Here is a 26,615-nt window from a genome sequence, read left to right on the forward strand (position 1 = left end):
TTAAAAGGAAGTTGACTGAGTTGGTTCCGAGTCCTTCCAACATAACGTTAACGATCTTCCAGGAATTGTCGGCTTCCGTCCGACCCAACTTCAAAGAAGGCGGTTTGCCGGTCACCAGGCTATCAACCATCTCAACAGATCTCCGACAACAGAATGCCTTCTGTTCAGTCTCTTAACGAATACAGACAGCTCTCCCGAGAGGGGAGAGGAGAGAGGAGAGAGTCATTTGTTCTCTCCAAGATTGGTCCTCATAGTGGGTCTTCTAACGGGTGGTTCACGCGAACATTCTTTGAGCTTGCAGCCTCTTGGAATGAGGAGAGATGGTCATTCGAGAGCGACAACCTCACTCCCAGCAGCACTGCGATTTCCTGCTCCCATGATCACCATCAGATCTGCAGATTACTGCTCAAAGTTCCCCCTATGTATCCAGTGATTTTGTGAGCTCATTTCTATTATTTTCTATGACAAATTAACTTGTTGGAATCGTGTGTTTAAGTGTCTTTTGGATTTACAATTGGGTGAATATCTGTGATTGAAATAAAATATACAATAGAAAAGGTATAACTGGAACAAAACACTAATACTAAAAAGCAATGAACTATCAAGTGTAACTTAAGAAGAATGTTACCGTCTCAGAATCAATCGAGCTCAAGGTTAGCAAGTTTCACTTTTCCGAGGGTAAGAACTTTAAGATGATAAGACTAGCAAACAAAATTCACTTGCATTGATGATCCCCATCTTGGAGTTCGACCACCTCGAGGTTCACAAGCTTCAATTGCTTTTCGAAGGGTAAGAACTCCTTTAGTGCAAGGCAGGTTTCGAACATAATGCGTGAAAGTAAGACTGATGAATTGATTTCGCTAGCATCAATGTGGTTCTTCTGGGCCAGCACACCACCGGAATCACCTATGTGTTCTGCCCAGACGCAGATGCGCTCAGTAGAAATCCAGAGCTTATCGGCGACTGGAGCTGTGATGGAGCTCCAGGAGCTGTCGGAGAGGAGAGAAGGCAAAGTGACAGGCAAGTCACTTAGGACGGCTGTTGGATCAATTATCAGAAGAGGCATATACGTGCAGCAAATGCTCGATATCAGACCCACAAAACGCAGTGCCTGTAGGGAGGAAAAGTGAATCTTTTATCAGTTTATTAGGATATATGCCTAAGCAAATGCTCGATATCAGACCCACAAAACGCAGTACCTGTATTTCATTGGAAAACTCATTTAATAAACACTCACCGTTGAGGGATATTCGGACACACAGCAAATCTCGAAAGCATCAAGAAGCCACTGTCTTTTGACCCTACCCTCTGCGACTGATAGAGCTTTAGCAACTTCCACAAGCATGTTCCACCATGCACCTGAATGTTGAACTATTTCAATGTCAGGTGTTCAAGTCAAACTGACATCAAAGTATTATTGTATAGCACTTCAATACTTAAGGCAAATACTAATGTGATGATGATGTTAATCCACATTCAGAACTATACAATAGCATGGAATTAGTCAAAACTCACCTTCAGTTTTTCCATTCAAAATCTGAAATTTTAACTCAGACAGTTCGGAAACAGGAAAACATCTTCCAATAAGCTTAGCTTTTGTGGAGATTATCTTTGCAATAAATGAGTTGTGTTCACCATGCAACTGATGAAGAACTGGAACCTGAAATATAGGCCATCAACCAACAGGATCCGTTCAGGACAATGAAGTGACAGGAGGCAAATCTAAAATAAGAGCAGTTTCAGCCCACATGATCTTGTAATGCACGGAAAACATGAATTTAATGCTTGCAGACATACCCTACTTTTGGTTAATCCAATTTGTATAGGTCATTAAGGACCAGACGTATCATTTTAGGAGATAGGAATGGATTAATCCCAAGACCTCATGCAACAGCTGCCAAGAGTATAACAACCTGACTAGGAGGATACACCATTGAATTTAAGGTTAGAAATTTTCTAACACACATGAACCATATCAATACTTGAAATGTCACTGATGGATTAAAGGAATAACACGTTTTGAATGGTTCAAGTATTTCAGTGTCCGTTGTCAGTAAATATGTAAGAGAATTGGTTCTTATGAAGGGGACTAGTATGAATGCACTTGTTCTAGTCTACGCTTGATTTTACCCAGCCTGATATATGTCAAACAATAAAGAAATCAAGCTCCTTGTATGAACCCAATAATAATCTTGAATTGGGCTGGAAGGATCTAACAAATTATGTTCAGTAAACACCTACAAAACGACATAATTGAGAACATTGAGAATAGCACCAATACCTGTAGCATATCCACAAGCCACTCTTTAGGAGCTTCAGAAAAGCAACTTGTAGCAACTGACCATTCCTCTTTGGACTCGGTATATTCTTTCGAAAGGCCATCATAGATCAATGTAGGCAACAAGTGAAACAAACAGACCATGCACTTTTCAGCATTTGCTTGGATTATGAATTCTTTAGGGGCCTCAACAAGACATTGATGCAGACCCTTCCAAAACGAAACTCTTAATAATTTTTTCTCTTCTGGTTTGCAAGTCAAGTATGATGAAGAAGATGAACTAAAATACTCGGCCAAATCACTGAACAGTTTCTCAAGCCTCTGACTTGAGAATATTTTACATATATTTGAGACATGTTCTAATAGAAAAGTTTGCAAATTTAGTTCAAGTCTCCCGAATCTAGAAGAGTCAGAGAGCTCGTCCACAAGATGCAGGAAAGGGCTAACATGGCTTGCGTGAGCTAAGGATAGATTTAAGCATTCTATCCGAAGACATTGAATAGCATGTGGCATTTGCATTTCTGAAGTCATGTTCAAATCATACTGCATGCATCGTCTAATGAAAACTCCCCAATCCAAAGCAGGCAATCTAGGAGCTTTGCAAAGACATCTTAAAACACTTGCAATTGTATTTGCATCAACAACTTCACCTTCTTCCTGAAGATATAAAAGAATCAGATTTCAGATTGCTTATATGAGCAAAAAAGTTTAGAAAAATAAATATTTACACATGAAGTACAGTGGATCTTATCAACCCATCTTAAGATATCATAAAAATAATTGGAAAAATAAAAAATTCATCCACAAAACCTGTTCTTCTAATTGACCCCAGACAGCTACTATAGCATGAAGGAAATGGAAGAGATGTTGAAAATCTGTCTGAGGGAATGGAATTAGGTTAAGTGAATTAGGCTATGCTCCTAATATATATGAGCGGTGGATTGGATTTCTTTTTGTACCTCCCAAGTCCTCCTAGGCAGGTGTGTACCTATCTTTCTTGTCATCGGCATACCAGGAACCCTAAAGAGTATTTTATGGCATACACAGAGTGGGGAGTTTGAGGCGTATTCTCATTCACAGTTGGATAGAGATGCCAGAGCTTAACTTCAAACAACTATTTCATAGGTATACATGATCATTTTACTGTATAACCAATAAAACCTAACAATATTAAATACAAACAACTATGGTAATCGGCATGTCTGTGTAATAGAAAAAATTGTATATGTGAACTACTATCAAAAAACTTAGTGTCACAACCAAAAGGTACAAACCCAACAATATCGAAAAGTACGAACAACTATGGTAATCAACAAAGTCCATGTAATAGAAAAAAATTGTATATGTGGACTATCGAACCAAAAGATACAAATCCCAACAATATGGAGAAGTAGAAACTATTATAACCAACATGACCATGTAATAGAAAAAATTTGCATGTGGACTATCAAAAAGCTCAGTGTCTCCACCAAAGGATTTACTACAGAGACTGAAAACAGAAAATAAATAGAATTAATGGCATAACCTTAATTTTGTTGATATCCCTTAGCCACATACAGAGTCTCCAAACTAAACTTTCCTCCTCGAAAGTTTGTGAGTTTGAACTTGTAGAAATATTTTGTGAACAACTGAGATTAGGAAGCTCACTTGACCGCAACCTGCATCTAAGAAGCGAAAGTGCCCAAGCAGCATATTTTTTAATTTGCAAATCACGTGAGTCCTTGGCAATCAGAAAAATTTCTTGCACCATTGATGTTGCCAGTATTTCACAAGCAGGACTTGAAAGAACAGGACCACTGACAAACATTGATTCCTGAGAGAAGGATATGATCAACTAAGATATATGAAATTCTCTTAGAACAAATGAGCTAGAAAAATTAAACAACCTGATCATAATTCAGCTGTGATATGGTTGCCAGAGGATACATGTGAAGAACATCACCAGCACCTGCACCAAGTGCATTGACAACTCCAAGCATCCCGCCAAAGCAGGCAGGAGGATATGAAAGATTATAGGTGCTTCTTAGAATTTCCATTAGATGCTTTACATCATCAATTTTCACTGTGTGTACCCCTATGTCCAGTATGCAGGAAAGAAATGAACCAGCACCAATACAAGATGCCATCAGAAAATTTTGATAAACAGCTCCAGATTTTTTAAGATTCAAAAGTTGAGAAATCAACAAACAATAACGGCCATATAGAAGATCAAAGTCAATCTTTGCTAATTCATGTCTTTGGCAAAAAGCTGCAACAAATGGAAGGGCAATACATGATCCCATACATAGGGGTATATCTGACTCATCGGAAACTGATAAACTATGTCCAGAGAAATCATATGAAATCCATGAAAACAGTAAATCCTTAATGTTAAGCACAGCATCACAGAGACCGAAGTGATAGAGTGCAACAACAGAATATCCCAAGCCAAGAACTAGCCCTACAATGCTCCAAGCATCCTCTTCGATGTTACAGTAAGCGCCAGGAAGTGAATTTGAACTCATTAAATGATGTAAGTTACCATTAAGATTCTTCAAAGAATCCATTGCAGAAGGACATAACTCACTTATTCTCAGAGATAAGGTACTAAAGACACTCTGAGCTAAAGAGGCTTCGGTATATCCAGAAGGTTGTGTTTCACTGTTCAAATCAGCATTGTCCTCAATTGTGTTCCTATTCAAAAGATTTTGACAAGCAAAACCCAGTCCCAATCCACAGGCTCCTTTAACAAGATAGCTTTTGCTGTTACAAAGAACCTATTAACATGAATAAGGAGTATGAAACAATTGATTCATGAGCACTTACAAAATAAGTAGAAAACTTAAATATGTATGCAGATAAGTAAAACATTAAAATCATTTGCTTAAAGTATTGCAAAAAGCAACTAGAGCTATGAACAATGATTTTTTTTAAAATGGAAAATTCATTCCATTACTGCATGGCTAACACATGTTATAGTAACAAGATATATGCAACAAGGGAAACTATATTTCTTTCCTCTATTTCTTCCTATCAGCTACTTCTGCTAACATTTTTCTATACTGATCATTTATGATGATAATTACTCTTTTTGTTACTAAATTACTACTGTTGTTATCATTTCCAAGGTTTCAAGTAACAGTTCATGCAATGTTTTAGTGCTTGCCAAAATGAAACAGTTGAGTATTGTTCTGTCTCAACACACAGCACTGTTAACAGTTCGGCATGGTCTAACCTGTGCTAGCATATACTATATTCATAATTAGTTTTAAGAAGTTATGGTTAAGATGTTGTTATCATTGTTATTAATATATCCATTATCAAATATTAACTAGATTAATATACCATATAACTTAATAATTACTACTTAAAATTAATATTGTAGAAACCTAATAAATGTATACCCAGTATTACTTAATAGTTATATATTAATAATCAATATCTCTTCAGTTATAAATTATATATAAATAAAGTTTATCATTAAACCCAATGCCAACCCCAACCCTAGCACATCCCCTTTTCTTCTCACTCCTCCCTCACGTGTCATTTGTGTCTTCTCTCCAAGTAGGCAATTATGACAGCATCTCTGCCTCCCAACCTTAGACATATCAACTTCCAATGTCGAACGCTGACAGCGTCTGCTTCCAAAGGAGATAGCTAAGAGGACTCTGCTCAACTCTGCCTCCAACAGCTTCCACCACTGCTCTCCTCAAAATAACTCCTGTGGTAGCCTAACCAAGGTTCATCTCAGACTCCTTAGTGACTCTTTCCAGTGACTGACTGCTCTGATACGACTAACCAAGCTCTCTGACTTGACCCTTGGAACAGCAGGTACCACTACAACTATCTCCTGTGCAGACAGGTTCAGATTTGGCCACTGTGCAAACCCCTGTCGACCGAACAGAACAGTAGGTCAACGCTTGATCATTTCTATGATAATGGGCCAAATTTTAATAAATTTCAGTTGATTATGACTGAACTCATCCATTCCAAACCCATTTCCGAGACAAAAACAGCACTGTGATTCTAATGTTGAATTTCTCCTAAGGTTAGGTTCCCACTGCCATTAACACATTACATTGACAACTAGCATTGGAAAAGTTTTCTACCTTGAGAAGTCCATTTGCCACTTCAAACCTTTGTTTCCTATCAGTTGCATCAAAGCGAGTAAATATCAGACCCAGAGAAATTGCAGCAGACCACTGTCGTTGTTCATGCTCATATTCAAACAGCCACCTCAAAAGAAATTCTGATGCAGAAGACACCACCATATGAGCTGATGAATGTAAGACCTGATTCAAAAATATAACTTAATAACTAGATAGTAACAAGAGGAGCAACTACAAGTTAGCCTTACATAAAAGTTCAATTTATGACACCCAGTAGCTTAGTGTGCTACAAATGACAAGGAATATTATTTTGTTCAAATAACATCCAAAACTCACATCAGTGAGAGGTTACAGAAAGAAGGAATGGTCCTTCTACAGTCAACTTCCCTCAAAATCAATGGAACAAAAGTTACCAGATGCACAAAGCTTGAAAACCTCTACTATTAGTTTAAATATTTAACTAAAGATATTATCAGAAATGCTTCTTGTAACTAATGGAAACAAAAAGTGGAAATGTTACAGCAACTTGTATTTTGTACTCAAAAAAAGAACGAAAAAAAACTTGTTGATCAGAAGGAAGAGTTCATTTTTAAATAGTTGACGATAAAAAAAAGTTTCCATTTTTTCAGATACATAAAGAAGCGACATTTTTCAGCAATTGATCACAAAGCAAGTTTCATTTTCTTACCATGCATAGAAAGTCAACATTTTTTAATAGTTGATCACAAAGCAAGTAACATTTTCTTACATGCATAGAGAAGCAACATTTTATAATAGTTGATCACAAAGCAAGTTACATTTTCTTACCATGCATAGGGCAGCAATAGCAAAGGCAATGTTTGAAGAAATCCGAGGAATACCCTCTGCCCCAACTTTGCACAATGTCTATATTGAAGGAATAAAATATGACATCAGTAAAATAAACACATAATAGTATGAACTTGAACCAAAAGACAACAGGAAGCAGAACCAAGCCAAGCATTTTGATGTGAGGTGAATCTAACATCTCAATCTATCTATTTACATCTAATGAGCAAGAAAGCATAGTAAATGGACTGATACTTCCATAAATAAACAAACAGAAAGGGGAAATGATTGAGATAGAGCGGGGAGGAAGAAATAAACAAGAGGGTGTCAGAAAAGGAAAGAGGAGAAAAACTAATAGACAAATGTGAGAGGCTCTTCCTTGCTTCTTTTCTCTCTCATCGCTTCAGACCTAGAGGGCAGTGCTCCTTTGTTGCTCTTTTATCTTTTTGTATGGACCTTGAAATCTTAATTTGTCTCGCCTACATTTCCTAAACTCTAATTCAACATATAAGTTTCTCCTTGATCTTCAAAGAGAACCTCCAAGGCAAGAGTTCCTATGATTTGACTAGTGACAATACTCTCAATAGGGCTAAAAGAAAAGATTTAAGTAGCTATCATTTGACAGTCGAAACTTTAAAACTGAGGCTCAATCTGATCACCATGTCAGCAATGAAAATACAGGACAATAAAAACAAACCATGAGATGCACCAATTTGGGTTGGCTACATGGATCTATCATACCATTGTGTATTATATAAAGCCGTGTAATAGCTGTTCCCAAATGATTTATAGATCTCTTTTGATTATGTTAATTAGAAATTTCTTTGGTTTTTATTTGCTCCCCAAACCTTCAAACTTCTAATTAAATCAGCTTGTCTAAGAATATCAATTGTCTTCGAATACTTCTTTTACAATTTAACATATTTTCACCTTTTTAGCAACTATTGGAGCTATGCCTGATTGCTAAAAAGTAATATGTTATCGCTCCTGGAGAGTCTGCATATCCATCTCACGTTCTAGTTTCTACTGCATTGACCTTTTGTAGTTTCTACTGCATTAACCTTTTGCATGTATAAATTTCTTTACTATCGAACATTAACCCATGAAACATAGTTTTGCATACTCTAACCTTAAAAATTCCCCTTCCAGATTAACAGATAGACATCAATGGCATAAGGTTCCAGAAAATCCTCTTCATTTTTAATTACAAAATTTCTATTCTATGAATAAACATCTCTATACACTTTTTTGTTGAATAATAGGATCCAATATTTCCAAAACCTTCAAAAAAATTTGTGCATCCAACTTAACTTTACCACGAAGCTTATGAATGCTAAAGTTATAACTTAGATTCTTGGGCAATAAAAATATACATTTAACTCCAGAAGACTAAACATTTAAGCAATACAAGCCCAACAGATAAGCTAAACAAGAAGGTACATGCCTCCAGTCTTCTCAAATATAACATTAATTAACTATTAGGTACACAATTGAAGATAGAGATTCTAGTGGATTTTGATCTTTTCTAGATTTTGCATTAGTTTCGAGTGCAGAATCCTCTGGTTCTTTGATGCAAGCTTAGTGACTTGAATCTAATTTCTGGTTTCTAATATGAATAAAGTAGAGAGCTAAGATCCATCAGAAAAAATAAATGTCTTAACAAGAATATCTATATGCAGCAGATATATATTGCAGAGAGGAATACCAACTAAATACAGATAATGAAATAAAACAAATAAACACTAGTTTAACAAAAGCATTTACTAGACAAACCTTCAAGATATCATTGGCAATTTTTGAACTATTGTAGAATGGAGAAGATGATTTAGCATCATGAAGAGTAACCATTGCTTCCAGCCAGTTATGCATGAAAGGCTTCCATGATTGAAGAGCAAGAAGTGCGATGAAAATGTTTCTTGATACATGAAGAGACTCAGCAATTTCCACCAGTGCTCTCTCATATGCAACATGTACTTTCCGCAAATCCTATAGTCGTAGCACACCAATGGAATTGACAGGAGTGGAACAAAAGCATAAGGACTAAGCTGAAGTGATAATATCTTGCCTTAGTTGTTGCTTGGGAATTCAATTCCTTGGGAGTAAAAACAAGGGTTGATAGAGCTGCGCCAGGTAATTCAGCAGCTTCCAGCTTTCCTGGAATAAAATAAAAGGTTAACCATGGACATAAAGGATTTACAAGGATTCATCCAAACTTCAATACATAGACAAGCATTCACAAGGTTCATAAATCCTTGATGCTGAACTATTTAAGCTTTTTCTAAAGGCAAAATCAATGTTCCCACAATCACTATCAGAGAATGATTCCCAACAAACTATGTCTGTTTACTTTGCAGATGAAGACAGAGCATAATATGGATTTAAGGAAACCCAGTTGTTTGAGACAGAAATAGGATTTCAGACCTGTGAACCCTAAACCCTAAACAATCAGACCAATGGACCAACTGATCAGATGGTGATTCAATTAAAATGATATATAGATAAATAGATTAAAATATAAATTAAACCACTTTAATCAATTACACATGATGCCTGAACGAATAGTGATAAAGTGGTTTCCCCAACAAAAAATGTTTAGCTTTAGAAACAAGGGATTTAAAGATTTAGATACATTCAACTCCACTACTAAAATCATACATAACAAAGAAGATAAGCATATTCTGGACCAGGTCAAATCATTAAACAATGAACAATAGACATGCACCTAATCAGGTTGACTGGGGACAACTACATCAGAGGAACCATTATATAGAGTTCAAAATAACCTAAATTTCACGTCAGATGACCAGAAAATAGCAAAGCTACCTAACCAAATTAGGAAAGAAGTACAAATAGAAATCAAATGGTGCTTTCAGGCAATACTTAACTATCTGTATACTATTCTCATCAAGCAATTAGCTGCACTTTATTTTTCACTTCGCATATTGGTATTGTTCCTATATATACTCAATCCAGATGATTATAATTACATCAAAGGAAAAGCAACTAAAAGAACATAAAACTAAGTTCAAACAATAGATATGAAGATTAATAGCAATCAAATGGAACTTTAAGCCGACTTAAATATCTGTGTATTGTTCTAGTTAAGCAATTATACGAAGTTTATTTTTCACTCATATATTAGGGTGCGTTTGGTTTGCCCCATTTTCATTTTCATTTTCTGAAAAACGCGCGTTTTTCATTTTTTAGAAAATGACTTTTCCGTGTTTTTCGTTTTCTTAGAAAACGCTCTCTCATTTTTTTAAAAATGAACGTGGAAAATGCAAACCAAACGCGTTTTCCATTTTCTCAGAAAATGAAAACCGAAAACAGCGTGGAAAACACAAACCAAACGCCCCCTTAGTATTCTTCTTATACATATGTTCAATCCAGATAACTATCGTCAATTCAAAGAAAAAGCATCTAAAAGAAGATAAAACTAAGCTTGAATAATAATATGAAGATTTTATGATTTAACAAGTAAATGAGTTGTTTAAGCAAACTCATAATGCATAAGTAGTAGCTTTCATGAGACTGCTACTTAAAAAAAATTGTACCTTGTAAAAAAATTGCTTGAGGAAAAACATCTAGTAATTTTTCAACTTTATGCACTGCAACTCTTTTTTGTTTAAGTGCTCTACGCCGGTTTCTGATTCAATAAGCAAAGTACACATCCATAATTTGCCAAGCAAGAGAAGAAAATAACATAATTGAGAAATGACATGAACATATGATTTGATTGCTAACATGTGTTCAAATTCTAAAATCTTGACTTCAAGCTTCTCCATGGCATTGAGTAATTTCACATTATTTTCAGAAACAAGTAGCTCTAAATTTTTCCTCTTGAATTCTGGAATAGCTTCCTGAACATTTCTAACCTAGAAAATTATTGTATTCAAAGAAAAGAGAAAAAGTATGAGGCCCAAGCAACAATAAAGCTAACAAAAATGTTAGCAATATGATGACATAATAGTGAATACTTCACCTCATAATGAGACAATGACTCAAATGCAGCTTCCTGTGCTTTAACCCATGGAGATTCATAGTTCTCTCTCCTAGATGTTCCAATTTCCCACAAGATATTGATAATACTTTTTGAAGCTTTAGAATAAACTTCAGCATCCATTGCTCCCCACCTTAACAAGATGCATAAGCTAAAAAAAAAACAGATTAGAAAACAGAAGCACACTATAAGCCAATAAGCTACAGTAGTAGCATCTTGAAAAGAAGAGATCTGAATGATAATTTTTCTATTAATGGCAATTAGATATGAGAGAATGAATGCATTATGCATAAAAATTGAAAAATATATATCTTATAACTTTACTTTTTTATTTCACTCGTGTTTATTTGTTTATTTGGCCCAAACTGAGGTGCAGTTAGGGCAGATGTTTAGCATAATTGAGTTGACTTAGGGGATGAATGAGTTCGATTTGGTAATTTGTTAGGTTAGGTTGAGTGGGTTAGGATTGTGTTAGATTCCAGTTGGGATCATTCAGGATTGAATTGGTTAAGCTATGGCTGAACCAAGCTTCAGTGAAACAAACATGGTTAAGTGGCTGATCTAATGGAATGAGGCATCTTAAGGTGTCATCTTTTCCCCTCTTTCCCACTCATTAGAGTCATTTGCTCCCGCAACCCTTCCTCCGCATCCCTCCTAAGCTTTGATTGACACCAGCTGTAATTACTACTACTGTGCGTCTCCTCTTCTACTAGCACCAACAACCTTTATTGCTCCCCCACATTCATTCTTCCTATTCCATCTGTAGTAGATGTTATCTTTGCTTCCTCGCACATGCTTTCTCCTCACCTCCTGTAGTAATCAACCCAGTTTCCTCCTCTTTACTGAAGTTGCAACTCTCCAACTGCAGCATATCAAAGTGGCTAGATCACAATGATCCAATTTCATGTGGGGCAAAAGTGGCAATGCAAAGATGCTGGCAGCCTGGCAGTATCATTAATCTGAGGGGGCGTTTGGTATGAGCATGAAAATGGGAATCGGAATAGGAATCATTGTATTGTAGAATGGGAATGGGTATGAGCATGAATATCACTCTTAAAAGCAATGTTTGGTTAGTTGCATACTTTCTATCGGAATAAATTAATATTTCCTTTTTTACCCTTAAAGTAAAATAAGAGAAAAAAATTAGATGTGAGAGAAAGATGAATGTGAGAGAAAAATATGATGAAAGAGAATGATGAGAGAGAAAGTATGATGAGAGAGAAAATGTGATGAGAAAGAATGAAGAGAGAGAAAGTGTGATGTGAGAAAATGAGAAAAGAGAGTGTGATAGAAGAGAGCATGATGAGAGATAAAATATGATGTGAGAGAAATTATAATGGAAGAGGATGAAGAGATAGAAAATGTAATGAGAAAAAAATGAGGGGAGAGAGAGTGTGTGACGAGAAAGATTGAGGAGAGAGAAAGTATGATGAAAGAGAAAGTGTGATGAGAAAAAAAGAGAACAGTGAGTGTGATGGGAGAGATGATGAGAGAGAAAGTGTGTTGAGGAAAAAAAAGGAGAGAGTGCGACAAGAGAGATTGAGGACAGAGAAAGTGTGATGAGAACGAAAGTGTGATGAGAAAAAAAAAGAGAAAAGAAAGTGTGATGAGAAAAAAAAAGAGAAAAGAAAGTGTGATGGGAGAGATTGAGAAGAGAGAAAGTATGATGAGAGAGAAATAGGGCTGTAAACGAGCCGAGCCGAGCCGAGCTTTGGGGTGTTCAAGTTTGTTTGATAAGATAACCGAGCCGAGCCGAGCCGAGCTTAAAATGAACCAAGCTTTTGAAATGAGTGTTCAAGCTTGGCTTGGTTTATTTTTTATGAGCTTGAGCTTGTTTGAAGCTTGACTTGAGCTTGGTTCGTTTAGATGTTATCAAGCTCTCAATTCAAGCTTGGCTTGAGCTTGGTTCGAGCTTGGCTTGAGCTTGGTTCGTTTAGATGTTATCAAGCTCTCAACTCAAGCTTGTTTGATTGTTTGAAACTTTTAATTGTTTGATTGGTTATTAAAATTAATAATTTAAATTTATTTATTTATTTTATTTTATTTAATTATTTATTTAGGATATTGAAAAGAGTTTTATTAATAAATATGGTTCGTGAACATTGTTCACGAACATTGTTCACGAACGTTGTTCACGAACGTTAACGAGCTGAACACATATGTGTTCAAGCTTGTTTGTTTAATTAATCCTATGTATATTGAACGAACGTTTGGTTCATTTACAGCCCTAGAGAGAAAGTATGATGAAAAAAAGAAAGAAGAGAGTGTGATAGAAGAGATTGAGGAGAGAGAAAGTATGATGAGAGAGAAAGTGTAATGAGAAAAAAGAGGAAAGAGAGTGTGATAGGAGAGAGAAAGTGTATGATAAAATGATGAGAGAGAAAATATGATGAGAGAGAACAAGGAGAGAGAAGTGATATGAAGAAAAAATAAATAAATAAATAAATTTTTGATATTTGATATTAAGGGAGAAAATTTTAGTTTTAGGTCAAGGGTATTTTTGGAATAAGAGAATATTTTGATTGATGAAAATAGGGTAATGGCTCATTGAAGGGGAGGTACATGGGAATGAGTTATTACCCAATTTCAAGGATTCATTCCCTTATTTTTATTCTTATTCCTATAATCCAAACATTAACAATGACAATCAATGATTCTCATTCCCATTCCCCACTCTTATTCCCCTAAACCAAACGCCCCCTGAGTTAATTGTGTTTAAGTTCACACTTAATGACTAATTGTTATTTGTGCAAAAAATTATCTCTGTGACCAACAATGTATAATAAAGCAAGAATATGTCGACTAATAAGTCAATATTTTAAGATAGGATCCTTTGATGCATTCCTATTCTGTCTTGTGCTTTAATTTTCTTCTTGACATTACTTTCAAGAGCGGATGCCAAGTTAACTACACTAGAAGATCCTGGTTACTTTATGATTACCTGTTAAGAGTGTTAGAGGAATGTTATGTTTAACATAAAAGATATACTTTAACAAATCTTGCTATTCTTACCTATGAGCAACAATAGGGGACCTGGAATAGTCAAGCAATTGGTCTGAAACAACATCCCAAGCTGTGTAAAAATCTGGAAAGGAGAAAATTCTGTAAACGTGATTTAATAAACAGCTGGCAGAACAATACCACCAATAAAAGAGAGAAAAAAAATAATGCTTAGTAGCAACAAGAGTTCAGCTAAACAAATTTCTGCAATGGGTAAAATATATCAAACATAACATTAATAGCAAAAAATATATGTTGAACATGATATACAATCAACTAATGTAACTGGGATGAAATCCAAGATCATCTAGAAACTTTGAGAACCTTAATTTCACATAATGTTTTGTGTATAAACATCAAAATCTTACTAGTTTCATAATTAAGAGAGCATTTAACTGCTCAGTTGGCTATGAGCAACCATCAATTGGAAGGAGAAAGTGATCAAACTCATTCATTTCCATACAAAAAAACTAGTATGGTCCTTCAACTTATGGAAATGACACATAATCACAACAAAACCATCATAGGATGGCATGGCCTTTCAGTAAAAAAAAATCATTAAGTAAAATTGCTTGAGAATTCCAGACTACTACCAATTACATCTGCATCACAAAGATAAGCGAGGCTTTCCAACCCAAGAGCATGCACAACAGAATCTGGGTTCTCAATTAATGACTGTCAACAAAAAAAAAGAGTACTCTTACTGTTAATACTAGTAAGCTGATAAAATCAGAAACATCTCTTTTAAGTTTACCGAGATGGACAGGATCAAGTCAACGCCCCTGTCAGGATTATGACTACAAACATCACGCACTGAAGCAGCAAGACTAATACAAATTTCTCTCTGAGAAGTGAAGTGAGAAAATGCTTTGGGTTCCAGAAGACCCTAAATCAAATAAAAGTGACTATTAGAATCAACAGCAAATTAATTGAACAATTAATAGATATCAATTGAAATTCAAGATGTATATGACCACAAATAGGGATGTAAATGAACCAAACAATTCGCGAGCTATTCGGAGCTCGATTCGGTAAAAAGCTCGTTTGAGTTCGTTCGTTTATCTTATCGAGCCGAGCTCGAGCTCGACAGTTTTATCGAGCCGAGCTCAAGCTTAAGGATATTCGGCTCGTGAGCTCGCGAACATGTTCGTTTATAGGCTCGCGAGCCAAAAAAATGAGCCTTAAAACAAGCCAAAAAACGAGCTCTAAAACGAGCCAAAAAAAAATGAGCTCTAAAACGAGCCTTAAAATGAGATTTAAAATGAGCCAAAAAATAAGCTCTAAAACGAGTCAAAAACGAGCTCTAAACGAGCCCGAGCTCGCTTAATGAGTTAGGCTCGTTAACTTTGATAATCGAACTAATAACGAGCCGAGCTCGAACTGTTCGCGAGCTTGATAATTCTAAAACCAGCCGAGCTCGAGCCTTGTGATAAAAGCTCGATTCGAGCTCGAGCCGAGCTCGAGCCCGAATATAACTTAAACGAGCTGAGCTCGAGCCTAATACTGTTCGGCTCGGTTCGGCTCGTTTACATCCCTAACCACAAGAATGCATAGAAGGCGAACAAGTCAATGACATCAACACATTGAAATGTCCTAAGTGAAGAGATCAATAATCAATACCATAGATAATAAAAATTGTCAGTCATGGGCGTAAGAAGATAACAGATGATGATGAACTAGTGCAGTTATATGAACCACATTCACATGCAAAAAAGAAAGGCCTTCACAATTAACAAGCAATAATATGCCCCTTATAACCTAAACAAATGCTTCCAGATGAAGTTACAAAATTTTGTAGATCAAACTGAAGAGTTGCTAGGACAACATATTTATACAACAAAGCCATTCACCATTAACAGGCAATTGATATGTTCCTCCTAAATCTAAACAACAAACTTCTTGATAAACTTTCATGATTACAGAGAGACAAATGAAATCATGCTTCTTACTCAAGTCTATAGACATACTTGCAAAGTATTGTCCAAGATTATTTTCATCTCTAGTGGCTATTGGTGACCACTTCCTAGAGTAGGAAGTTCTATTAAGTAAATGAGTATCTATTAAGTAAATGAGTAATGATATAAACACCAGAAATGCACTACCTTTTGGCACAAGTATAATTGTTGGCAATGTAATATTGCAGTGTAGCTCATGGTTTGAAATCTCGTAGCATGTTAAGCAATATAGTTAATAGTTGAAATGAATCATTTTGATTGACATAGGTAATCCCTATGTCATCTGTGTTGATCATGCTAATAAAAATCACACATGCCAAAACTCAGGACTCATTAGCATGCTACGACATGTCTCAAAATGAATCAACTAATATTTGTTAACTTTTTGAAGCTTGTGTTGGTTTAACACATTATGAAAACTATATTATTCAAGCCTTGCTAGAAACTCTGACCTAGAATGATATTTTAATATTCTTAGATATATAGCTGTGACATAATTAAGGTTTAAGTTTATTATTTTAAATTTACTTGAGAAATTGTTAGTTTTGGGTTACAAAGTCATATTTGTACAAAGAAACCACTGTAGGGTTGTAATATTTTTCTCTTTCAGCAAGTTAAGCTGTTCTTAGGGACTTATCAAGTTGTCTTCTGTTCTTTTTTTCTTCTTCTTAATTTGCTTTCTCACTATATCTCCAATTCACCACTGGCGCCATGCATAGGCACTCCAGAATGGTTATACAACAATGGTATTATTCCAATCAAAGACAGAAACTCCCACACGGTTCAAAATTTCGAACTTTGGTGTAGCTCATCCTACATAATGAACTTAAGCTGAATTAGAAGAACCAAACTTGGTCATCAATCTAAGTCAAACCATTTTGAAACATTGCTTCAACACAACTATGATTCTCATGTAACCTTTTGCAAGTTCAGTTGTCCCCAAAAACCATTGCTATATGAGTTGCATAATTTTTCTACCTGAGTGGTTAGTTCTTCAAAGAGGATGGCTCCTCTTAGTGGCTTTGGTGTCCTGCAAATTTGGATGTTTTCTTGTGGTTTCATAAGCAAAAAAGGCATATATGCTGGCAGAAACGGAGTACAAAGATGACTTCAGATAACAAAAATGATAAAAACAGATATCAGAATACTGACACAAGTAAGCCAACTTACCTGCATAGTTCCAAAGGCCAAATCGTTGACAACCCACATTTTACAAAGAAGGCGAACACCTGTTCCATATAATACTCTACAAAAGAACAAGTACATAAAAGTAATGAAAATGGTTACATACTAACAAGACTGCAGAATAGATTATTGATCTGATGAGAAAAATGAGAGTGAAAAGGCAAGAAAATATCAACAAGCTGTCAGGATTTACTAGAAGTTAAAAATAAATCCTGAAGTCCTAGGCATATAAAGTTTCACAAGAGAGAGCAAGTTGGGAATTACTTGAATTGAATACAAAGAAATAAGATTTGGACAGCAGTCATATCTGATGCCAAATTGAAATACTTCAGGCTAATAAATATGTATGAAATTCAAGAAACAAACAGATCTTGGCAACATTCAAGATTTCCCAATTTGACCACACCAAAGATGGCAAATTAGATCAAATTGCAACTTTGCCATTCTTGACAGCAACTAGAGTGAAGAATGAACATGACAGATTTTCAAAAGGATTAAAGAAAGAACTCATAAGCTAAAGTGTCCTAGGACATTCATATATCCTGCAGTTGCAACACACCTTGGCTTTGTTAACCATTCAAGAAGCCTTTGATATTTACTAATAACATTCTTAACATAAGTAATCCAGGTCAAAAACCTTTCATATCATAGATTTAAAGATAAAGATAATAATAATAGTAATAAATGGTTTTATTTGACTCTTCTATCATTTAAGATACTTATCTTTTGCTACGTCAGCAGTATTTCAACAAAAGACCTTGCATCTGAATCACATGTCTCCTAAATGTGGGAGTGGATAGTTTCCCCTCACATTTAGAGTCGTAAAGAGTTAGGGCTTTGAAATAATTTGTAGACAGGAGCTTAATTATAGAGTCAATTCTGTAGAATCCTAACAGGGAAGCACTAAAGTTAGCACTAGAGTTCTAATCTAATATAAGAAGGGAAAGGAACTTGTTTATGAAAAAAATATTAGATTAACCGAATTGCTAAAGTCACCTATCACCTTTGTTTCTCTTCCTTTTCTTCCTATTTTCCAGCTTTCTTTCCAAAGTCACTTGATCTGACTTCTTTACTATCATGTAATATAATATAATTCAACTTCGCCATTATTTTGCCATTATTCCATTTATAATAGATGTGGAGAAAGCATGCCTGAATTATGAAATTGTCTTTATATGATATTGGAACATAAAAACAAGCTATGGTAACGTACGGCTTTGAATGTGCATGAAGCATTGGCAACAAGGTTTGTAAAATAAGTGGAACCATAGTAGAATGCGTGGCAAGTGATGGAAGCATTTCCAAAAGTCTGATCTGCAAAAGAAAAAGAGATAACCTTTAACTAAATTGAAGAAATGATTCGGCTTGGAAGAGCATTGTGGAGGAAATAATTCAAGGAAATAAATAAACAATTTTACATCATCTTCAATCATGGAAGCACATTGTGTATGATATAATCCAAATAATGAAGAAGATAATTGTATTTGATGAGGTAGAAGCATATAACTAAAAATGATCATAATTGGTCCTGTTAAAAGAAAAAGATGACAGAACCAACAAAAATAGCTGGTGGGTTTCCACCACCAGACAATACTGATGTACTGAGTCTACTGACAACATAATGCAAAAAGTAACTGTCAGCCATATCTCTTAGCAAACCACAATAGGAAGACCTTATATAGCTACGTCAAACACAAATGTCAATATGACAAAGTATGCAGCAGCAGAAATATTAGTGATAGTTCATAAGAAAATAATGATGATAAGCATAAATAGTGAGACAGGTATATTTGGAAGAATCGAAGACAATACTAGTGGCAACAACTACAAGAATAGATTAGCAGCAAAAGTGGAAAAGAAAGTGCACCAATCTCAGCTTCTGATTATCTCATGCAATTTTAAATCTCTAGTTTAAAGAGCCAAATTATAGTTTAGTAGTTCCATCACAGTGTTTCTTTACAACTGCAATTTTCTGCTGATAAAAAATTGCATGAAACTAAGTGCTGACTTACAAATAACTCAGGAGAGTTACAATCATTTCTGCATATCATATTACTGTGGAAGAGAACCGTTAACAGAAAAGGAATACCCAGTTTATGGTCTAATGAACTTATCGCTGCCAAAGAGTCAACAGCAGACACTCTAAATCTAGGATGAAAGAGCAAAATGGAAGCCATAGAGCTCAGTAATGAAGTAGATCCTACAAAAAAGAAAAGGAGAAACTGATGTTATGTTACAAAAATCAATGTGCTACACTTTCCAAATAATCAGATTTGAGAAGAACAAGAAGGTAACTAAACTCAAAAGCATGCTGAAGTAACTAAAGTGGCATAATAACCTCTGAAGAAACTTTCTGGCAATTGAGGGATTGAGCCAAAATTCTGATTTGCAACAGTTGAGAGATACTCTTTTAGTTGGAAAGTCCAATACATTTTTTCCCTGCAATTCAGTTTATGCCCAGAATGGAAATTGCCACCATCTCCAATGAGAAATGAACACGGAGAACAAAATTGCTCCTGAAAATAGAAACAAACATAATACTTGCTGAGAGAGTTAGCAAAAAAATTGAATAAATGCACAACGTAGTCCATTTAAGAGTACCAACTGAAGGCCAAACTAAGCTGTCAATCATAGCTCATACCTCAAGCACCTCACTTAGGTGTCTAGGTGGTGAAAATCAAGGATCTAGACTATTTTTCCCAGTGTTGAACATGCTTGCAACAATTCCATCAATTAATCTATTGGTAGATATTCATTGAAGTAGCTGGTGTCTAATGGACAGAATGGCACTATGCATCTACTACAGAAATAAAAACTTTTAAGTTCTTACTCGTTCTGTACAGGAAAAACAATATGATATTTACTGGTTCAACGAATTATTGAGATTGGCATCAGATTGGTGTTTTAAAAGTTGGGGCCTGGAAGAGTGATGACTGACACTTCATTGGCATTGTCCTCTGCCATTGCATGCCACACTTGTTGGGTATTGTATGATCAAGTGTGCACCACATACTCAAGCTATGTCAAGTGTGGCTTATAACCTACACTAGCTAGATGAGCATTAACTGAGTTGCACATATGAAAGATCCAGAATGCAAAAATAAGTTAGGATTAGCTGGCGCCAGTGTGCACGTACAAATTCTGTTAATTTTACCAGTTCTTAGGATTCTCATTCTCACACGCTTTGACTAACCCCTCCCTCACACCCGTTAACGCAACATTGGAAATGCAACACAAGCCAAAAACCAGTACGGCAGTACTTAACCGCAAGCAAAAACTGTAACTAAACAAAGTGTCATATTGGTAATAGGTACTCATACTTGAATCTGAGATTATGTTGCACTATTCTAGATAATAAATTCAATAAACAGTATACATAACTACATAAAGGGTATGTCAACATCAAATCATATTCAACTAACATCAAATTCATAAGCATGGAATTAACTTAGCTAGGTCAAAAAAATTCCCTTGCTAAGACCATTTAGCAATATATGGTGACATAACAAACTACTGATTTTGACGTTTTGTATATATCATATGGTCTCAGTCTGAAAGTTGAAGAAAAACATATCCTTTGTCAAATTATTACATTTAACCATGCTTCAAAAAGCAGGCACAGCAAGCAATAAAAACCAGAACTGATGAACAAATAAAAAATAAACAAAATAATAACTTGGAAGAGAAACTGAAATATATTGGTCTTTCGTTGAATGGGAACTGATAGCTTTAAGTTCCTCTCAGTAGTTCTAAGGAATAAGGATTAAACTAAATTTGATATAACAGATAATTAGAGTTATTACGGCAAGGAAAACCATCTAACCTGGAACCAAAGATGATGCCAAAGCCTTAGAAGAACAGATCCCAGTCCCATGGAGGTTTGAGCAGGAGGAATCTGAACACTTCCCAGATCAACAGCCAAGTCCAAAACTATTCTGGTAGCTCTTGAAAGTAACTGAGATGCTAAAGTTTTAACAGATCGAGAAGGAGAAGACAAAAGATTGATAAGAGGGAAAATGTATAGAAGCTCTTCACCATAGTAGCAAAAGGTTCTTTTGTTGTTATTTTCTGCATACATAATGAATCTTATTAACAGTTGTTATCAGGCAATTCAACAATAACTCAGGCAAACACCATGGATCAAAAAGTCAAAAGAGGAAAGCCTTACCTATTGTGGGAAATAAATCAACAATACGACTTACAGCATGCTATCACTTAAAAAAGAGATATTAAAATGTTCAATTTGTTTACTCGCCTAACCGTCATTTATTCAACCTCCAAGCTTGATTTCACAAAAATATTTCAAGTTGCTAAAAACATAATGTCAGAAAAAACTCAATCACAGTTTGTTTATCGTACATTTCTATATATGGTGAACTAGGGAAGTCGATTACATTGATCGCATGATCTTTTAAAGTAGTCAAAAAACAAAAAGACAAAATGAAACTTCCAGATAGAACTGATCAATGGGACTATCATCTATAGGAGAATCTCAGTGATGAAAAAAAGATATAGATGCGCACCGCTTTCATTCTTCCAATTGTATAGATAAGTTAAAAGCTTCAAAGCAGAGAGGTGCTCATGTTCAAATTCCACCTTGGAAAGTACGATGGAAACAAAAACAGTAACCATAGCATGCTCAGACAGAAATGGTAAACCAAGCTCTCTTTGTGCTGCCAAAAGTCGCTTTGACAGTTCAAGAATAGTTTCAGTTCCACCCCAAGGCTTACCAGGGAGAATACACAAAGACAGAAGATTCTCTAGCAGATTATTACAACAAATAGTGGCATCAGAGTTTATCTGCAAAGATGTTATGGTCAATTAGCATGATATGTTTCCAGACTAAAAAGGTACTAACTTCAGAAAGAAGAAATCAGCATCCAGATGCTCAGATCTAACAATAGACATACATTTAGGTGATTTCATGGAATCAATTATTGTGTTTAGGTAAGCTGTAAGCACATGAAGCTCCCGGTAGATGTGACTAAACCTACTATATAATCCCTGTGAAGCAAACAAACTTGTCTAAGATTTCGGAAATAAAGCATACTTACACTATTCCAAATTCAAATTATACTGTGATTTGTTACGGTACTTTAAAAAATCCAGCAGTTCCATATGGCAACTACATAAAGACTAAAATTGTCCTTTTTCACATCCTTAAAATTGGATTTCAATAGTTTACAATAACAAAAATTCAAAAAAAAAGGTATAGCTCCTTGATCAGTCCCGCTGAGGTGGAAGGGGATTATGATGATAGATGGGCAACAAGAACGTGGCTATTACTAAAACCAGTCCAGTATTGGGCCAGATCATGATTAAATGAACCCTAATTGTATTTCTCTTTGGATGATCCTCAAGCAGGAAGGCTCCATTTAGTTTAGTTACTAGATGAATTTTATGGTACTTCTAATTTGTAACACACTTATATACCACCAAGAACATAATGCAATGGGTTTATTTCACTTTCTTCCAGTGAAAAGCAAGAATCCTAATAAGTGATTACCCTAGAATCACACAACACTACATCCTGATTTTTATACACTCACCTTGCCGACAACGATCGATGAGGAACTACATGGAAAGCATTTTCTCAAATGACTACAGTCAGGGGAAAACAACTGGTGGAGATTATGGCAAACCTGACTGAATTAAATTTATGATACTATGATAAATGGCTTAAAAGTTCCTAGAATGTTAAAGATCGGATGGAAGGAGTACCATTGAACAACTCATTTGCCTCATAATCACAACAAGTGCATCGACCAAATATTCAGCAGAAACCAACAAGCACTTGGATTCCTGGTAGAAGAAGATAGTTTATGATTGTAAGCAACAAAAATTGAGAAGCAAGCGTAAAACAAAACAATGAAAACTAAAAATAACAAGATTATATTATTCTCTTGTCACAACTACGGCAATTAAGAATGAGCACTGGAACAAAAAAAAACAGTAAACCACTAGCCTGAAAATAATTCATTATAAAAGACCAAATAGATTGCTAATTTTAGAAATGATTTACCCACAAGGATTGTAGCACTGGAATTATATTGAAAAGTATGGGCTGCTAGGAACAGATGTCTTCTTGAGAGGGATTATTTTTGTTCAAATTTCATAGAACCTTGCACATTCATTCATTTTTAACTCCTGATCAGAACTGACTACATGTTCATAGCTTGGACATGCATTGGGTATGCCCAATCAAGGATGTACGTCACTTTTGATTAGTATACATACTCATTTACCCATAAAAAAAAAGCTATAAGCACATCCAATAGGTAAAAGAAATGCTAAAGCATCAAAAAAAAAAAAATTGAACAATCTTACCTCATCATTGGTGTGGGGGAAGTACTTTAGGCACCCTACAAGAAGTTTCAATATGGCAATAGATTCTGATGGAAATGAACACAAGATCGATACTATTGAAGATATCAAATCACGTGTAAAAGATGATGCGGTAGAGGAAGTATGAAGAATCGAGAACAGGAGAAACGGCCGCAAGAACACTACAACAGTCGCCATTCCAAGTGATTTGCTTTGCACTATATATAGCAAAACTTGGTTAATGAGTTCCTGGTGCACTTCTACGCGACATAAGAGCACCTGCCACCAAAAAAGAGATTATTAAAAAAGGGAAAGCAGCTAGAAACATGTCTGACGATTTCAAGCAATGAAGCAACCAATAAGCAATCAAACATCACTAAGAAAGTTCAAATAAAATATTACCAAGAATAAATCAACAGGGAACTAGGAGTGACTCTCCTGTTAATGAGTAAAATAACAAAGTTTTTCCATAAGGCTTGGTTTCAAGTATATTTTCATGGACAAATAGAAGTTTTCAACTTTTAATTTTTCAGTTTAATTTGGTGTAAAACCAAATAATAGAAACTAATATAAGCATATATCCATAAGCTTAGTCTTACAAGTTTGTGAAATATATACATCAATGCCCTCTATAACAATAATGAAATTCAACTTTGGTTAAAAACAAACAAATTATTATATAATTACTTACAGGCCTAATTTTACACTGGTGTTGGAAAGAGAGAGGTCATGATACTAGAAGATACTCTCCTTTAAAGAGGTCATGACACTAAATGATACTCTCTTCCTCCAAGAATTATTATTAAATCTCATTTTCTTGAACATTAGCGCCCCTCCCTTCTAATATGATCTGGACCACCACTTGGGATTCATATATGGCCTGGATCCGCACTTGGACTCTTGAATAACTTCTAATTCTATGAATAAAGAGAAGGTGGAAGCCGAAGGCAAGGTGATCTATTCTGGTTGGAACCATCAGATCATCTTTTCTTCTTGGTCCAGTTATTGCTGCCCTCTTGTTGTACTCTAATGTCCTATCTGTTACCACCTTTCAACATCCAAGAGTGCCTTCACATAGTCAGCCACACCGTGGTGTCTCTCCTCTCAAACTGAAGCATTACTTCTTGTCAGTCACAGTCTCACAGAACAGTTAATTCTCCATTAGTGATCCCACAGTCCTGTCATCCCGTGAAATCAGGTAGCTCATCCATACTGCTTAGTGACTCAGGCTTAATCAAGTGGTGGATATGTGAAATCCTGTTATCCCAAAGATTGCACAAGCCATTCCTTGGGGACAGGAGAGTCATTCGGTCATGCTTGTGTTGGTAATCAGGTAAATGCTAACTCAAAGACGGACCACAGAAGTATAAGTTAAGAAAGCTTCACTTGCCTTGACGAAAGGGTGCAGCTCAACGGGGTCAAATCTGCGGCCCCAAGAGAGATCGGAAGAGGAGGCGAAACGGACCAGGAAGCCGATTCCCTTGACGAAGAGCGGGACGAAGACAGGAGGGCAGCCTTCGAGCGCGGCGTGGAGCTCAATGAGGCCTTGGGATGCCGTGAGGAGTCCGTCCTTGACGAGGAGGCAGAGCTCTCGGACAGCCTGGTCTGCGACGGGGGCGGCAGGGGAGGCGAGGCAGGTGGCGAGGGCATCGCGGGCAGCGGGGGCGGAGTCGAGGCCGAGAGGAGGAGACGGGGATCGGAGCTTACGGAAGAGGGTGGTGACGGCGAGGCGCTGGAAGGAGGGCGCCGGGAGGCGCGTCTTCTCGAGGAGCTGGCCGTAGGAAGCCCCCACCGCGGACGATTCCATTTCCACCCAGTCGAGTAGTAGAGAACGCGGCGGTTCTCAGTGGCCGCCCAGATCCAATTTATTTCGTATCTATAAAAAGAAAAAAGCAAAAATGAAAGGGCATCCTAAATTATTAAATCATGAAAAAGTATTTTAAAAAAATAAATAAATAAATAAACTCACTATCAAAATAATTATTTATAAAACATTTTTATCTATTTTTTTAATCCCAATATCCAGAACCTTCTGTCTGTGGTAAAAAATGATTCGTTCACTCCGCACCTCCAACAATTCGTCTTTAGATTAAAGATAAATCACAAATGACGATTAACTATTAGAGTGAATTGCCTTTTGCCACAATAGTTAGACCATTATTGGCTAGTAGCATATTTTGTCCGAGCATGTCTTCCCCATGCCACAGAGGAGGTAAATCACGGGTGGCTACTAATCATTAGTGCAGGTGGTAAGGCATGGGGGAGGCATGCTCAGATATGCCGAGTTTCGATCTCAATACCTCATATTATAATACTACATGTTTTAATCATCATACCGCCCCGAAAGGACAAACAATGGTCTAACGATTGCACCATTACTCCGAAGACAAAATATCCTGGTAATTAAGTCATCGTATATAACCTTAGTTATGTAATTATCTGGTAATCACATAACCAAGGTTACGGGAAATAAAACATATTATGTTATTTGATTCAACTTAGGTAATGTAATAAAAACTTGTTTGTTTGAAGATTTTAATGTATAACCTAATTTAATATTTTATTGTATTATCTTTTATCGCAAAATCAAATATTATTATTTTTTTTTTAAAGTTTTTATTTTACATTTTTTTCTCTTTTTGAACCTTACAGATTTTTTTTATAGAAATTAATAGGTAGAGGAGAGAAATAATATAATGTTTTTTTTTTATGATGTTATTACTAAAGCCAATAGGCTTATTTATACAAGTTATTTAAAATAATAATGGAAAAATTAAATAAGACATACAATTGTAATTATAGAAATATAATAAACTTGGAAATATTATTTTTCCTAATTGATTCATGTTGCGATGCTAAATATAATAAATTTCAATTGATTGAAATCAATTAGAGATTATTTTCATTATTGGCATTACCCCCGATAAACTCAACGGGAGTGCCTGAACATTGAGTTTGAGCGCTAACTTGGTGAAACG

The 26,615-nt window shown here is 35.8% G+C and overlaps 1 protein-coding gene across 3 annotated transcripts; it reads right to left on the reverse strand.

Moving 5' to 3' along the window:
• Nucleotides 1-584: 584 nt before the first annotated feature.
• On the reverse strand, nt 585-25,500 carry LOC122041358 (protein RST1-like). 3 transcript variants are annotated; one of them, XM_042601004.1, is made up of 25 exons: nt 25,028-25,500; nt 23,641-23,916; nt 23,035-23,115; nt 21,837-22,113; nt 21,137-21,381; nt 19,652-19,829; nt 19,326-19,513; nt 18,527-18,627; nt 17,299-17,374; nt 14,928-15,059; nt 14,767-14,848; nt 14,186-14,258; nt 11,156-11,324; nt 10,918-11,048; nt 10,728-10,819; nt 9,239-9,327; nt 8,947-9,159; nt 7,174-7,251; nt 6,367-6,549; nt 4,165-5,034; nt 3,804-4,091; nt 2,282-2,935; nt 1,516-1,660; nt 1,238-1,359; nt 585-1,111 (listed from the first exon to the last, which is right to left on the reverse strand). In XM_042601004.1, the coding sequence occupies exons 1-25, from the start codon at nt 25,442-25,444 to the stop codon at nt 716-718; spliced, it is 5,556 nt and encodes a 1,851-aa protein (XP_042456938.1). In that variant the 5' UTR covers nt 25,445-25,500; the 3' UTR covers nt 585-715. The 3 variants fall into 3 exon arrangements, 1 of the variants encoding a protein (XP_042456938.1); XR_006128966.1 differs by lacking the exons at nt 585-1,111; nt 1,238-1,359 and adding an exon at nt 1,798-1,913 and having other exon boundaries at nt 1,537-1,660; XR_006128967.1 differs by lacking the exons at nt 585-1,111; nt 1,238-1,359 and adding an exon at nt 1,798-1,913 and having other exon boundaries at nt 1,537-1,722.
• Between the last annotated feature and the right edge of the window lie 1,115 nt (nt 25,501-26,615).

This window comes from Zingiber officinale, chromosome 2A (assembly GCF_018446385.1).
Source record: "Zingiber officinale cultivar Zhangliang chromosome 2A, Zo_v1.1, whole genome shotgun sequence".
Lineage (NCBI taxonomy): Eukaryota > Viridiplantae > Streptophyta > Magnoliopsida > Zingiberales > Zingiberaceae > Zingiber > Zingiber officinale.